The sequence below is a fragment of the Centrocercus urophasianus genome, unplaced genomic scaffold (assembly GCF_019232065.1).
Source record: "Centrocercus urophasianus isolate 14NV4802_14NV808 unplaced genomic scaffold, USGS_Curo_1.0 seq_11, whole genome shotgun sequence".
Lineage (NCBI taxonomy): Eukaryota > Metazoa > Chordata > Aves > Galliformes > Phasianidae > Centrocercus > Centrocercus urophasianus.
In genome coordinates this window covers 68,081,008-68,098,162 of record NW_024884253.1, presented here as the reverse complement: position 1 = coordinate 68,098,162, position 17,155 = coordinate 68,081,008, and the positions used below count along the sequence as shown (strand labels likewise).

At 36.5% G+C, this 17,155-nt stretch overlaps 1 protein-coding gene across 2 annotated transcripts in view; it reads right to left on the bottom strand.

The window, feature by feature from the left end:
- The window catches only part of MARCHF6 (membrane associated ring-CH-type finger 6), a 40,226-nt gene that overhangs the window by 6,246 nt on the left and 16,825 nt on the right, over positions 1-17,155 (bottom strand). For both annotated transcript variants that reach the window (XM_042835458.1, XM_042835448.1), the window contains exons 7-22: positions 16,230-16,422; positions 15,868-15,929; positions 13,465-13,497; positions 12,534-12,585; positions 10,144-10,202; positions 9,480-9,560; positions 8,274-8,342; positions 8,088-8,162; positions 7,345-7,479; positions 6,242-6,361; positions 5,824-5,924; positions 5,020-5,157; positions 3,764-3,965; positions 2,509-2,578; positions 1,226-1,407; positions 71-205 (exon numbers count right to left, since the gene is read on the bottom strand). In XM_042835458.1, coding sequence (XP_042691392.1) covers positions 71-205; positions 1,226-1,407; positions 2,509-2,578; positions 3,764-3,965; positions 5,020-5,157; positions 5,824-5,924; positions 6,242-6,361; positions 7,345-7,479; positions 8,088-8,162; positions 8,274-8,342; positions 9,480-9,560; positions 10,144-10,202; positions 12,534-12,585; positions 13,465-13,497; positions 15,868-15,929; positions 16,230-16,422 — 1,707 coding nt within the window. The remainder of the gene's footprint in view (positions 1-70; positions 206-1,225; positions 1,408-2,508; positions 2,579-3,763; positions 3,966-5,019; positions 5,158-5,823; positions 5,925-6,241; positions 6,362-7,344; positions 7,480-8,087; positions 8,163-8,273; positions 8,343-9,479; positions 9,561-10,143; positions 10,203-12,533; positions 12,586-13,464; positions 13,498-15,867; positions 15,930-16,229; positions 16,423-17,155) is intronic.

Here is a 17,155-nt window from a genome sequence, read left to right as displayed (position 1 = left end):
TGAAATAACCCTTAATCCTAAGTGAAGAAATGGATCAATGGATCACTAGGAGAAGAAGGGAGCAACTGACCTGCCAAGGACAGAACAGAGGTGTTTGATCCAAAGGGACTCTCAAAGGCGCAACAATGACCAGCTCAAACAGAAGACCAAGCAAAAGTGGAACCACACCAGCTAGCAGTATTGCCACTATCAATGTCTTCATTATCTAAAAAAAATAATCCAATTCATATGGTTGTTAGGGAACTTTTGGTTTTTTTTAAACTTCAAAATGTAACTTAAACTACACAGAGTTGGAGAAGAAACACTGTAGATTTCTAATGCACGTATTTTATTACACATCCATAAAAATCATTACAACCACATCAACAGTTTTGTATACGAACTTTTAAGATCAAGTCCCATTCCTCAGGCTGTCCAGAAAAAGCCATGACTGCACTTATGTGTATCCATATAATTTTTAACCACAAACTCACATTTTGCTCTTATCAATAGGGAACACTATCCTATGGCATTTTATTGCACATATTTTCTAACACCGGAGTGCAGATGGAGCAAACATGTGCAACTGAATTCCTCCATGTGGAAAAATGGCACCCACTGACACTTGGTGAACGTGAATGAAGACCAAACAGCAAGCAAGTGAAGTGGTGGGTGGTGCATTTCAGCAGTGGAAACAGCAGGTTTCCTCCAATGGTGCAGATTTTTTATGGGTGCGGCATGGAGGCTCTTGCTCTTGGCTGGCAAAAATGCATGCTGGTGGTTCAACAGTGTTGAAAAATAGTGTTTTGTGCTGAGGATTTGCCCAATCAAACAGTGATCTTGTGCTCTTTGCATCTATTGTAGTTTCCATGGAAATATATAGGAGGCATTACTTTCAGAGTGACCTATGCATACCTGAGGACACATGGCATATGGGGTAATATAGTGCAACATCTATGTTTTTCTTTGTTACTGTAAAGTGAATACGTACACGTTTACATGTACATGTGTCTCCCTATATATATGCAAAGTCATTCCACTGACTGTTTAACATTGTGCTAAACTGTTTTCCAAAATTAGAGTTAGCCTATGCAACAGGAATGTAAACTCCACACGTTTCTTAAGTCTGAAAAAGGAAAATGCAGTACAAGTTACAGTGCAAAACTGGCAAATAAAAAAATGAAAAAACAAGTTTTGTCTGCTAGCTTTCCTTGATACTTCAGTAAAAATATTTCTTTAGACTCACCATGAGAGACCATTCTTTGACCTTCTGAAAAATCACTCTACGACCCTGTGGCATCCAGGCTACCAGCACAGTCACCGCTCGGATAGTCAGCCAACAGACATAAAGACCACAAGCAGCTGTATACAGTTCATGAATTTTGGCAGTCCCCGTCCAAAATGACATTAGCCATCGGCCAGCAAACACTGAAAACACAAACACTTTTAAATAAAGTAATATTTCTTGATATAGTAAGGAAAAATGCTAACAAATACTTCCATTCATTGTTAATTCTCAGTGCTACAAAGCATCAAACAGCATTTTGGTACTATGCTCACAAGGCACAGATGTGCAAGTCCTACAGAAATAGCAGGGTAGATGATGTCAAATACGTAAGTTTTTTTCCCTAAAACGTACTTGCACCAACAATGCAATCTGAGCTACTGCATAATAAAACACTGCATGCAGCACTGCTAAATCCTAAATAGCCATCTTTAGTAATCTTTGAATACATTATTCAAAGGAATAACGTATTAGTGCATAAGCTTGAACTTATGAGTGATGTATGGGTTATTTCACTGTCAAGCTCTTTGAACAAAATACTAACACTTGTTCGTTACATTTCACTTTTTAAATAGAGTTTCAATTCATTAGTATTACAGTGGAATTATTTTACATAATACTATTCAAACCACTTCAAAACTCAGAACTCATATCTTGATAATACTGACATTAGGATCACTAATAAAAGTAGGTAAAAATGACACAGTACTATGGCAGCCAGATTTTGAAATTCAAACAAATTTACACGTCCCCATTTGTTCTAAATTCTTTAAAACAAGTACAAAAAGATTTCATTTATTCATACATATTTGAAGGTGGGACGTACATCACTTTCAAGTGTCCTAGGGACCTGATATGATGAATATTTAAATAAGGAAGACAGCGTAAGAAGTTCTGGTAACAGCCCATACATATTTTCCTTCTCTAAAAGGCAAAACAAATGTATGAGGATCAGTTCGGTTCGTCTCTCAATTCTGCTACAAAGTGTCTCAAAACATAAATAATCCCCATACATCTAAACAAAGGAAACACTGATCACTTCTCAACTGAGCTTTTGTTTAGATACAACTATTACCTCAATCATACAAATTTTATTATAATTTTATGATGTACCTTTCAAATTGAGACATGATTTCTCCATGTTTTCTTCTTTTAACTTTAAGCTGTGATTTGAAAACATCTGCCATTATTGAGCATTATTCTCTGGGTTATTTCATGTTACAGTTTTACAGGAATAGACTTACCTGGTAAGGTAAGGCAGATAAGACTGGCGATCAGTAATGTTATGCACATGAAAACAATCAAAAGAAATATCTGGAAGACGAAAGAGAAATTGTTTATTTCTTACTAAAAGCCAACAGGCATATAAAAAGATGCATCATTCTAGAAAGGCAGCTGAGCCAAAACTCCTCTGCTGTCTGCTGCTCAAATATCAACTCATGTTTCAGGGCTACGAGGCCTACCCCCACCATACATGCAGCATATGTACAATATTATGTATTTCTTTTAAGAGCTTTTGTCAGTTGTATAAAGTTGTATAAAGTTAAGATTTGAATCCAGCAAAACCAAAGTTCTTTGATATATGACATTAAAAAAAATATATCTTTTTTACACTGACTAGCACAATGACTTTCAATTAACCTTGAAAGGTTTCCAGCTCTCTATGTTGGATAAGCAAGACAGTGACTTTATATTACATGGAAAAACTTGGTAACAAGTTCTTATAGGTGCCCTCAGATTTATGTTAGCAGCAGATAACATCATATTTGGTGGCTCTGTGATCACGTTTACAGCCATTAAGCACCACGTGGTATGAAGTTCTGCTTCATCAAGATCACACAAGGAACAAGCTTACTGTGGGAAAACTAACACCTTATCACAACAGACAGATTAAGTTAAATCTGTAACACTTTTTTCTCGATGAGACTCATAGACAGCGAAGATCAGTCTCATCTCTAGGTTGTGATCTTCAACACTGCCTAAAGGAAGGGAAGCCCTGTGATTCTGTAGCCTGTGTGAAGGGGGATGATTCAACAATACTCAAAGTGCATGCCAAGTGACAGCCACATAACCTTCTGCACACAGAACATCTTTTAGGGCTAAGGATTCCAAATAACATGAAGAAAACCAAAGAAGTTGACAACTGGAGTGCAGCTGTCACTCAGAAAAACTGCTCCGTTTGAAGAACGTATGGTGTGACTTGTCTGGGATCAGTGCAACCTAAATAGTAACTACAGGAATGCTGGGGAGAAATTAGTCTATGTAGGAATAAGTAACACAGGAAGAAGCTGACAAAAATAAACGATTAAATACTAACGTGTGAAAATAAAATGAAAGTTTACTTTTAAAATATATAAAACCACAGAATACAAAACGTGACTCACCATTTGACTTCCCATAATGTGTAGGCAGAATCTTGCAGAACAAAACACAAGCCCCCTCCACAGTTATTTTTAAAATGCCTTTCCCTTTTCACTTTATACATTAGATGTAGCTTACCCTGAGTGGGAATTTTAAAGGCCTCCTATAAGGCTGGAAACCCACAGGTCCTCCTTGTTGAAGTATGGCTTGATGGGCTGCATGAAGACCTTCTCCCACAACTGGAATGGCGTTGTTATTGCGAGCATGATGATTGTTAGGCTGCTGGTTTGCATTGTTCTCATTCTCTTCCTGGTCACCAAGTAAGTATGAATGGAGGTCTCTGTAACAGTCAAATTTTTGTTTTTGTTCTGTTTGATATGAATGAGATTCTAAGTCGTTCAAAGGCTGCTCACAACTTCCTAAGAACATCAATCCCAGAATCACTCTATCTGAGAAGCATGCCTTTCATATTCCTTGTATACTTCAATATCAAATAAATCTTGAACGTTAATTATTCTCAGCTGCAGCAGAATTTTCATTAGAAAAGGTGCATGTAGATAGTCTAATGCCAGACGATGAAAGCATTTTCACAGTACTGCTTGCTATTTTAAGAAAAGCTGAGGAAAATAGTTTAATCTTTGCTCTCCTAAAACTGCTCAGAAATATTCTACAGTTGTTTTTAGCAACTGCAACAACGGAAAGAGCAAAGCAATTTCTGTCATCATCTGAACTTCTTCCACCGTGTTTAAATGCTACCAAAACATGGACAGTTCCAAAAATAACTCTTGAAAATGCAAACTAAGGATGAGATAGTAAGGTCCTCATGAGAAGTTGAGAACATATTTCAGATTGCAACGAAAGAAAAGGTCTATAAATTCACAGAGTCTCAGAAAAAGCTTAGCCAGTAGTAACTCCTAATCCTAATAACACTCTATTTATATGATCCAAGATGAACACGACATAGTGGGATAATGTCGATCCACTCTGAAGATGAATTAAGAAATTAACAGAAACAAAATCAACCTTATTTTCTGATGAATGAGACAAGAAATGCTCTTTTGACACCTCATTTTTGCATTTAATAGAAATCTAACAACTTGTTAAATCAGACTTCTGTAAAAGTTTTCCTAAGCAAACTCTACAATAGCATACGAAAGGCAGTACTTGTCAAAGACTAGTATAATTTCATAGAAAGTGGTAACACCCATAGGAAATCACTATAGTAGTTTCTTCAAAAATTATTTATTTAAAAAAAAACAAAACAAAACAAAAAAAAACACAAAAAGAACTGTTCAAGCTACTTGCTGGAATAACTCTCCTGAAAGCATATTGCCTTTATTAAGAGGCTAAACTACAAGCGTTGTGTCCAGCTGATTTTGGCTTTCTGTACTTACAGCAAGTATCCAGCAGTAACAGTCCATGCTCGTACGAGACCTTTCAACCACTGTCTTGTATGCCCTTGTTCTAGCAAAGCTGGAAGCACCACCTGCAGCAAGAGGAGCTCCAGGGAAAGCTCACTTACTGCAGCATCACTAGAAATGGGAAGAGCAGAAAGTCAAACATAAGGAGCATTCTGTTAGTAAACTCTTACACTGAATCATACTGACAAAACCAATAAAAGCTATACTGGATATCAACAGAACAAAAATGAACATTTTTCCTTGCATACTATTCTAAGCACTTCAGGCATTTAAGTTCACAAGAAATTTTAGAAGGAATATTAAGAAATGTGTTATTCCACCATCCAATTTGCTCTTTCATATGCTTTAATCATCGCTGATTCAACTTTTATTTAGTAACAGAAAAATACCCTTGCTATTAAAAAACGCATCTACAGACCATTTTTATTTAATGAGTAACCAGGAAAAACAAACAGAGTAGCTCTCCTATCATAAGGCTGAAGAGAAAACTGTTTTGAAGGCATACAGAAAGCAAACTGTTATCATTATGGAACTTCTACAAAATGCCTTCTATTTTTCTTATCAGATCCTCATTTGACAAACTCAATGATGCACCTAGATACTTCATCATTTTGAGAACAGGCAGTAAAGTTTGATTCAATTGGAACAAAGCAAACAAAGAAACCCCAACAAAATAACAGAAATAACATACCAAACAATGCCATTTTAATGCTCAAAGAGCACTTATTTCTAGCTACTGAGAGACTGAGAAAAATCTTATTGAAATTAAATGCTTACCTGTAGAGCATAACATTATATGGAAGAAAGTTAGGCAGTAGATACTTAATGATGCGTATAGGAAGCCAGAGCATGAGCAGTACAATTGATCCAAAGACAATCTACAGAAAAGAAAGCAACCATGTTAGTCTGAATAGCAGAATCAACCAACCCTACTCTCCCATCCATCTTTCCAACATGTTTTTTGTGTATGATGGGTTAGCTCTGGCCAAGTGACAATCATCCATTCACCCAACCTCTTATTCAATTCCCTTCTCCAGTTGAGTTTTCATTATTTCAAAGAAACAGATTCTGTTGGCAACCAGGTACAGCATCTGATCACCTTCACGGTGAAAACAGTTCTCCTTAAATATTTAAATTATATAGTATTGCATAAATTTTCTTTCAAAGTAAAGAAATACATGACAAAAGCTCTTACCACTGACAATATAAACCTCCTGAGATGTCTATAAATGGGCAAATGAATCATTTCCTGCACAGGATTAAAGTCTGGATCATTCAAATTCCTGAGAAACCATAGGACACCAGGTCTCAATACCTAAAGTGGAAAACAGGAAACAAACATGAAGTTCTGAATTCCATGTTCTACATTTTGCATAACATTCCTGCATTAAAAAAAAAAACGTTTAAACATAACAGTGGCATAAAATATAACAACACTGAACAGGGAAAGAATAAGAAAGTATTTTCATTGAGCATAAAAGAAGCAATTAACAATTACAAGCTTAGCTTTCAAATATTAATTTGAAGGCAGCACCCACAAATAAAGATTATTAGACAATTGAAACATTACAGTATCATCGCTGCTCCAAAAGCAATGCCTCCTATTTTATTACATCGGCCCAAAACATCAGAGGTGGACATTGGTGGTATGGCAGTAGAGGCTGAACCCTCCTGCCAATATTCCATTCTGTTGCTCTGTGACAGATGGCAGCAGAGGGGCAGTCTGACAGAATGGTGGCGTCTGACATGGGAGTGCAGATGAAGCAAAGGAGTTTCACTGCATTTCTCCATGTGGAGAAAACGGCACCCACTGATACTCAATGACACTTGGTGAACATAAATGGAGACCAAACAGTGGATGTGAGCACGGTGAGGTGGTGGGTGCTGTGTTTCAGCAGTGGCAACAGTGGGGTTTCCTCCACTGGTGCAGATTTTTATTGGTGTGGCATGCAGGCTATTGTTCATGGCTGGCAAAAATGCATGCTGATGGTGGTGACTGATGAAAAATGGTGTTTTGTAGCTGACAATTTGCTCTATCAAATAGTGCTGTCCTCTTCACATTTATTGTAGTTTCCATGGAAATAAACAGGAGCCATTAGTTTCTGCGCAACTTCTGTAAAATACTACCCTACATCATTTTCCACTAAAGTCTGTACCAGCATGGCCCTTTCTAAATAGCACTGAGATCCAATCTACACACAAAACACAGAGGAAACAACACCCAGTTGCCAAAGATATAATACATCAACACACAAGCTTCAACTACATAGCAGACCAATCTTGCCCTTGTCAACTTACCTCTCTCAGTAAAAGAATGAAGGATGCAAAATAAAAGACGTAAACCATCCCAACTAACCAGTGCAGGAACATTGTGGTACCTGGGGCAGACTGAAAGCTTAATTCTCTATCTTTTAAAGTGGCATCAAACATTTCCTAAAAGTAATTAAAAAAAAAAACAATGACATCTGGCAAACTTTCACTGTTACTCATTTTGTTTATCTTGGTGCATATACAATACTTAACATTTAAACGTTTGTCTCACATTAATCTATAATTACAGCATTTAAACAAAAAAACCCCAACAGTTATTAAAATTTACATTAAGAACAGCAATTAGAAATCAATTTCTGATCAACAACAGAGAGAACTCCACCTTTTACATACATTAAAGAAGTTATAAAGCAGGGTGGCATTGTGATGCAAGCAAACAATTGTTAATTTCTTTATAGCACTAGTGGAGCTATAAATTTAACTTTCTCCACTTAAAACGAATCGCTTTTTCCCAGAACAAACCATGAGGAAATTTATTCAGTACACCAGTCTGCCATAAGCTTGTTATCACAGCAGTCTTGCACTAAGTTATATAAAGGAAAATAAAATTAGCATCAGGTGGCATCCACTCCAATCCCTTCACTTCAGCAATACTGTGTTTATAAAAACAGGAGCGTGCTATCCAACTCTGATCACAATTCTCATCAAGACCTTTTTGTTTGACTACAGACACCACTGAAAAAGTTTTTATCCCATATTTTCATACCTACCAAAGAGCATATATCCAACCACCAGCCACAGATGAGAGGAAACACACCAATTTCTACAACAACTAATAAGGAAACCTTCGGGAGAAAAAGAAAAAGAACATCTCAGCAGATTAACAGAAATGGCTAAGAAAAGTATCATGCAAATTTTGATAGAGAATTGTTTTGCTATAGAAAAGATGGGATTACCTTGACGACGATATAGCAAACGCCTAACAAACGACGTGATCGCTGGAACTTAACAAGCGCTGCCAAACCCTGAATAGTTCTGTCAAGAAAATAATACTGAAAAATACTTTTTGTAATCATCCCAGCATTTCATAGTTTAATACTGAACACTGTTATGTGCCTTATCTACAGGAAGTTTTTATAAGAGACAAAAATTAAAAAACAAGTCTTTATCAGGGCTCTCTATTTCAAAATGGGTTGTGGATCTGGGAGACAAACGTGCCAGGTAACCTCCAAAAATGTAAAGGTGACCTCCAAAAATGTAAATCTAAAATAAGAATAATAAACTACCTTGAAGCATTCAACCAGAATTTCTCTCCAGAGAAACTACTGCCTTTGAAAAACACATGCTATGAACAGCACTGTCAGGCCAATTTCAACATTTTCTTTTAGGAGGCAAAACAGAGACATGCCATCAACCGTATTACCACATTTGCACTGCATTGCACACTGGCATAACGTGGCCTGAACATTTGTGTACGTACACTTGAAGAGGAAACTGCTAACAAATATTCATTCTTTAAATTGAAGTTGAGGCAACTCCTTTAAAAATAAGCTGCTAGGGTGTGAACTAATTGCCCGTGTTCTTCTACCTTTCAAAAATCCACTGTTACTTTTCTCTGTAATAAAGGCTAACATCTGAAAGCAATGCTTGCAGCAAAGCCTCTGTATTTCAGAAGGAGAAACGAGAAATCAGTCTGTACACTAAAGATCTGACAGGAGCAGAGATTTGAATAAACTTCTTGTGTCCTTGGTCTGTTCACAGTCCCATTCTCAAAATCCTGCAACTATGTACTCCGCAGTAACATCTAAGAATGGTGAGAAGGAAATAAATAAATCAATAAACAAATAATCAGAGGATCTTTACTTGTCATCTCGGGTAGATCTTCAAAATTTATCTACAGGCACTCAAACATGCCTGTTCTCCTAATATCCTACAAATTTGTCCTACTAAATGTGTGTAAGAGATCTGAAGCATGCAGTCCCACTGACAATTTTAAAAGGTCCAAAAAAACTAAGGAAAAATTTCCTTCTAATTTCACTGAAAGCACAAAGGAAAACAGTAAATCAGGTACACCTGCAACACTTCTGCGCATCTCCAAAGTATTTCCAGAAAGACAACCCACATGTAAGACCTGAACCAGGTAACTAATGACAAAAGGATACATGACAAACAATTAGAGTCACTGCCAGCAGAACATATCCAACTATAGTTGTAATCAGACCTTCAAAGTGAGATGCTTGAACCTAGAGGGAAAAAAAAACAATGGGGGAAGATTAATCAATCTCTTAAAAGGCTACACCATCATTCCATGTAATTAAGATAGAGTCAAAATCTCAACTCTTCAAGAATGACAATTTTATTAAGGTTCTTCACATTAAAGTGTGGTTGGGCACTGGAACAGGCTCCCCCAGGGCAGTGGACGTGGCACCAAATCTGCTGAACTTCAAGAATTTGGACAACCCTCTAGGCACAGGGTTTGGGTGGTCCTCTGTGGAGCCTCAATGATCCTCATGAGTCCAACTTCCATCATTTACCTCTATACATGAAAGAAGAAACCTTACCTTACACAACTCCCTTGCCTTCAATACCAGATATGAAAACTACCCCATACACAAAGAATGCATGAGGAACAAGGTGCTTTTAAGAAACACACATACAAAAAAACACCATACATGCATTTTCTGTAAAAGAAAGAAAGCACACTTGAAAACGACTCTTCAGGTCGCTTTTCTAATCACAAACAGAAGTGGAAAAGTACTACAAAAATATTGTGGTTACATAAATAGTGGCAGTTTTTACATTTTGAAAGTACTAAACAGTACTTACATATTCCTCAAAGCCCAGGCCAACAATGGAGAAGTGACCAATGTGGTATGGACAAAATGCTGTGTAAGTTAAGCAGAAAGAAAAAAATAAAAAGCCATGAAAACTGCTAATCAGAATCTTATTTGCAGGATATGTTATACAACATGGTAATCATTCTATTTCTCATCAATTCTGAGAAAACAAACAACTCTGTACAAAGGTTTGCCTTGTAATTCCACTATCCTAAAAATGCTGAAAGTTGGATTAGAACTCCCATTGAAGGACTACAAATATAAACCTGCACATACCAGATTGGACTTTTCCTTTTTAGCTCATGTAGCTGTGGGGAAATTAATTAAATTTCCAGTCTTCTGTACAAGACTGATACTGATCTCATACACATACTGCTGAAGGAGCCTGTTACTTTACTAATGATTCAGTTTGCTCTAACTTTTATGATGATGAAAAATGAAAGACCTAAATATGAGGGGAAGAGAAAACACTCCAATTAAAGCATAGGAAGAAACTGAGAAGGCTTTTACCTCCACCCTCAACTACTGTGTTAAGAACTGTCACAATTCTTGATAACTTTCCCTCATTCTGAGGTCACAGAAGGAAGGTACTGAAAAAACACAGTACTTCCCCTGCTTCTGGATACCTGTGTATTTTCAATTGTATCAGCCAGTCACTTCAGCTCATTCTGTGGTTTCTCTAAGCTACAAAAGACTAAGGAGTTCAAGCTCTCTATCCTAAAACACTAGAGGGAGGCAATAAGAAAGTAGAAGAGAAGCAGTAACTGCTGTCTTTCATTTTTCCTTTATTGCTATATCATAACAATCCTCTCTGGGGACTACTGTGGTCTAAATATACCCTCAAAAAGCCTGATAATCTTCTCTCTCCTCCTCATTTTCATACAACCAAAGTGTAAAAACAAAACCAAAACAAAACCTGAAAGATTTATTAAGCTGTGCTATCTTAACCAACGATTAGAAAGTCTTAATCCAAATCCTTTTCAAAGAGCTTAGCAGGTACTGTGAAGGATGAGAGGCGCTGAGTTCTTCGTGCCCAGCGAGAACAAGTAGTAGTCAGATGAAAAATCCACAATAATTACAGACAGCACACTCAAGATTTAACAGCTACACTGCTGTATCTTGAGTGTTTTATGAGATGACTGTGCACAGTCTACCTTTTCTTTTTAATAACTTCAAGAATTTCTAATAGATCCCTTTCAATGTAAACGTTATAAACTTCCTCCGTGAGTCCTATAACAAGCTACAGAACATATGAATTAAGTCAATGTAAATAACTTGTTGGAAAGAATATCACAGAAGAACTTTTGGACCAGTATTTAAGGTTCCAAATTCTTTCCCCCTGTTTTATCTACTGCTGAAGTACTTCCTGGGGCATTTGAACTCACCAGGGCTGCGATAACTAATAGATAGAGATTTGGCAATTATAAGTTAAGCAGTATTACTCAGCAGGAAAGATAGTAAAAATAGGCTTGATATACAAATTAAATTCCCATATCTCCTGCTCACTTACTCTAGCAAGTCATTCCTTTTTTTATTCTTACTTTCCCACCTGGAAAACTCAATCAAGAACTATTGTAAAAAAAAATCGTAAAAATTGTTATCTACTTAATCTGTAAAAATTGTAACTGTAATCTATATTGTAAAACAACATCTATACACTATTAATTACCTTATTAATTACCCATATTACTCAGTTATTATTAAATTTAAACCAATGTCCTATTTCTATCTGGAGCTCAAAGAATGTTGCAAGAATTTAAAGTTGCAGTTCAGCTTCCTTATCTCTAAAACGGCGCATGGAAAATAATGTAAAATGCACCAAGGACTGGAATTTACCATTTTCAAAACACAAGTCAGACTAATTCAGCAGCGTGAAGTAAGGAAAATTGTTCAGTAGTTGTTTTGTACAGAGAATGGAAGGACTTCTGACAGCTTTACACATTCAGCTACATTCTCGTTTCCATTCCACTCTCTCCTAATTTTGATCTCCAAAACTGAATTCTTGATGGAGGAAGCAATTGACTGTACCTAAGCAGAACTATAAGAGTACCCAGACTCATTTCTGCAAGTACTGCAATTGCTCACAAATAAAACTCAAAAAGTTTCCTCCTTCAGCAGTATTCCAAAAATACTATTTCCTAAGGGCTGACTGATATCATTAAGCTTTTGCTAGATTTCCTATTTTTAAAATCATTCACTTAAAGGAATGAAACTGACAAAGCTAGAAGCACTAAAGTTTTATTATTCATATTCCTAGTTCATTTGTGGTTCCCTTTTTAAAAGTCTCAACACATACTTTGAGCCAACAGCCTTAAAATTAAGCTGCATTATCATTTTACAAAGAATTATTTTCTTACTCTGAGAGCAAATGACACTTACCAAACACAAGTATGAACAATGTATTTAAAGATACCACCCAAAAGACATGTTCCTGCAAGGAGAACGGGGGGAAGAAGGGAAGAAGACAAGAGAACAGTACATAAATGTCACTAAATATGAGACACAACATTGAAATATAAGACCTTATGCTTTGAACATGAGACATTTATTCACTACACTGTCTAATAAATGCATTCATATTTAAGAAATCTATTTCTTTCAGACAGGAGATAAAGCAGAAATGATACTGCTCAAAAACAGCATGACAGAGCTTTCCCTTTAAAATATAAAGGGCTTCCATTTTTAAAATAGGAGATCTGGCAGTTGATAAATGTAGCTAAGATGGGTCAAAGTTTTGGTGCCACTGACTCTTCACTGTCCCTCTCCTCACCCTCAAGCCAAAGCCAGGCATCCCCAACAATTAGAGAGGATGGGCAGCGGGGAGAATCTTTCAAATAAACAGTAACAAAGCCCACTGCATGACATGCATTACAGAGACCAATTTTTCAGGGGAGATAATTACCATGAGTCTCTTCACAGAAAAGCCCAAAAAAGCCAACTTTTAAGGAGGTCATTGCTAAATTTTCTTAAACCAGAGATACTTTGGAATTAATTTAAAAGATAAGCCCTGCAATAGGCAGAGTGACTATTGTTAAGATCTTAAAAAAGACTTCCTATTGATATCAATAAAAATAACATATAGCAAAAGAACTCAAAGCCAAGAAACACTGCTGATGCCACACAGAGCACCCTACTCTGTGGAACTCCTAATAAAATGGCTTCCTTGGTCATTATATTGTATGAAAATCTATATAATTTATATCTATAAATGTACATCAAATGAAATTACAGACTTCAAACAGAATACAAGGCCAGTTTTCTCAAAGACAAGTCTGTTATGTGAGTTTCTGAAATGCAGGATTGTACTTACTAAAAAAACCAGAGATCCATCAAGCCCAAGCATCTGCAGATATAAGAAAATTGGTTTTATTCACTCAGAGAAATACAATATATTTATTCAGGCAAATTCTTGATAATAATGGTAGTACTGAAGCTCTCATTCAATACTGTGTATAACTGCAGTTGATGAAAAGCAGTGACATACATGTAGAATTATCTTAATAAAAATGTATTGATAATGTAATGGATTAATTTATAGGCTACTTCTTACCAACACTATGAAGAATTTAATCAATGAAGATTTTATGTTTACGAGAGATTTTAGTGTTTCAACTACTGTTTAAAACTGTTTAAACAACACAGCATTAAAAAAAAAAATAGATGCAAATTTTGTCTTCCTAATTGCAAGGTATTACTTTATGTTCCACTTAAAGAATTGCAAGAATATAATCCTACCCTCGGGGCATAAAAGCAATTAGTAACTAGATAATGCTGCCATATTCTGTGCTACTAAGTTTAGAACAAAACTGGTTTACAGGAAACAAATCCTCCATCACTCCTTACAGCTGCTACAGGAAGCATCCACAGATCTGCCAAAAATACAATACCTATTCCAAAACTTTCCTTGTCTCCACACTTCAAGGATTGTCTGCTGTTTTAGTCCTGACTCATAATATTGCTGCTGAAAAATGGCAGTTTTGATATTAATTTGTTCAGGGTGTTGTGCTAAGTTTCAAGATATTAAAACTGAACATATTTTACAAAGTAAACCAAGATGCAAATGTATTTTTGAAAACTTAGAAGGTTTGAAGATTATTTGCACAAGATAAAACAGCAGGAAAACCTACCCTGCTAAACAGTAACGAGAGTATTGCCTATACCAGCTCATAGGCTCAGAAAATATTGTAAGAGTTTGCTAAAATTGATTTCTACATTCATAGAGAGCCATCCAGAGTATTTTTCACTAGTTCAACAATATGTCCTAGAACATAAAATAAAAAGACTCCCCTCTTGGCATATACAATATAAGAGCTGAGAAATCTGAGTGTACCTATATTCTTTTTCATCAAATAGATTTTGTTTTTTTTTTTTCCAAAGCTAAGAACTTTCCATTAGCTACATAAAAAGATCATGACCTGTCTCTGTCTTGGTTTTGTCTGGAGTAGTTAATTTTCCTTGTAGAGGTTCATACTTTGCTGTGATTTGGATTTTTTTATTTTTTTTTAAATGAAAATTGTGATAACAAACCGATGTTCTCAATTGTTGCTGAGCCGCGCTTGGACAGAGCCAAAGACTTTTCTGCTTCTCATACTGCCATGCCAGCAAGGAAGCTGGGCATGCACAAGAAACTGGGAGAGGACATAGCCAGAACAGCTGACCCCAAGTGACTAAAGGGAAATCCCATATCCGATGGCACCGTGCTCAGCAGTAAAGGCTGGAGCAAAAAAGGATGAAGGAGGGAGAACACCGAGAGTGATGGCATTTATCTTCCCATTAAAGCATTACAAGTAGTGAGCCGTGCTTCCCTCAAAGTGGCTGAACACCTGCTTATCAATGGGAAATAGCAAATTAATTCCTTGTCATGCCTTGCTTGTGTGTTTGGAGCTTTTACTTTTACCTAGTGAACTGTCCTTATCTCAAACTATGAGTTCTTGCACTTTTACATTTTTAATTCTCTCATCTCAACAGAAGAGAGTGAGGAAGCAGCTGCATGGTGCTGAACTGCCTGTTGAGTTTAAATTACAACAATCCCTTTAATGAAAAGAGGATTTCTAGACTTTGTTCAAGGCAACAACTGTCTCATAACCTAGAAACAGAATAGCCAGATTTACAGCTGCCTGCTTTGGACACTAGTGGTGATGGTAAACAAAATAATCATAGCATACATCACACGTCTAATTATGGAAGCTGTGACCCATGAACAAAACAAAAACAACATTACATTAACTTGCTCCATTTTTTATTAAATGCATTTATCTTTTACAAATATGTAAATGAAGTATGTAATAAAAACTTCCGTTTTCCTCTTTTCTTTAGTTTGATTGGTACTTTCAGGATTACAAAAGTGAAGTACTCAACTATATACCACCTATATGCTGTTAACATGGTATAGCATCCTCAATATAAGCTGCAATTCATTTCTAAAACTGACCAATCAGCTGAAGATTATGAAAGGTCTCTGCTAAAAGATCTTAAGCTGTTACTGCACTGCAAATCAAAGGAATAACCTTCTGATGCTTAAGGAGTAGTAATAATAATAATATCTTGTCTTTAACCCACTGACTTAATTTTAGGTCAGTAAAGCCTCTTACTGAAGTTTTCACACTGAACAACAGTGCTCAAATATATCCCAGACAGATTTTGTTGCAGCAATACTGCATATCATTAAGTACAAACCAGAGAGAAATAACTCAAGAAAATCATTCCTACTTACTCGCTCCCAAGTAAGCTCTTCTGCTGCTCGATCCCATTCCAAAGCATTCCAGTTCATGTCATCTGAGGAGACAAAGGCCATTCTTACAGCTGCCAGATTCACCCAAAAACAGATGTAACTACTCCACACACTGTCTTCAACGAATAAAACAGCTAAGGTGCATAACATTCAACTCATCAATGCTGCCAGCTTACCAGTGAGCATTAGCACTCAAGAGAAATGCACGAAATTTGCAAAAGCAAGAAGATAAATTGAAGCGGAATGTTATACAGATAGCTTCCTTGAATTGTGAGAGTTCTATTCTCAACAGTTTCATTTATATTAGAAAATTTAGAACATTACTGTTTTGAGTCACCTGTTACCTTGTGCTCCATTGTTTGCATCTGCTGCATCTTCTACTACAGCATCTTCTTCATCTTCGTTATCTTCCTCCTCTTCATCTACCTGCTCTTCTTGTATTTCAGGGTTCTCACCTACAACTGCATCGTCAGCAGCTGGGTTAGCAGGCTGATCAAGCACAGCATTTTCAACAGCTCCATTTGCAACAGCCTGAGCCTGCAGAAACAGCATGTAGCATTCAGTTAAACTGCTTATACTGTCTTTGTACTTTATCCTGTATTCATGGAAAAACTAATTTTTTTTTTTCTTAATTTAGGTAATCATTAAATGGTAACAATAAATCTCTTAGAAGACAAAGACAAACATTCAGTGTTCTAAACAAACTAGCTTATGTTGGAAGAGGCCTCTAGAAATCACCTAATCATCTTATTTACTCAAAGCAGGGTCAGCTACAGCAAGGTGCTCAGTGCTGTTTCCCGATGGTGTTCAGGTAACTCCACCATCTCTCTCTTTTTTTTATAGAAGGTCCAAATGAAACTGCCTGTACTTCTACTTGCAGCTGTTGCTTTTTGTCCTGCCACTAAATAATACTGAGAAGCCACTGCATCTTTCTTTTATACCTACCAACCATGCATTTATACACAATAACAAGGCACACCTTGCCCAAACAGAACAGTTAGCCACTCTTAGCCTCTCAGGTTCTTTAATCATTTCTGTTGGCTCTTTGTTTAATCTTCTGTTGACCCTCCAGTATGTCCACTCCCCTACTGTACTGGAGAGTCCAGTACACAGCACTCCAAATGTGGTTTCACCAGTGCTTAATAGAGAAGAACTCTCCTGAGCTTATGATAACTGTCAGTAAATTAAAAAGATAATTCAAGGACAACTTAAATAAATCAAACTAAGGATTTATATCTCCCTTTTTAAAAAGCGGATATATTAAAAAGAT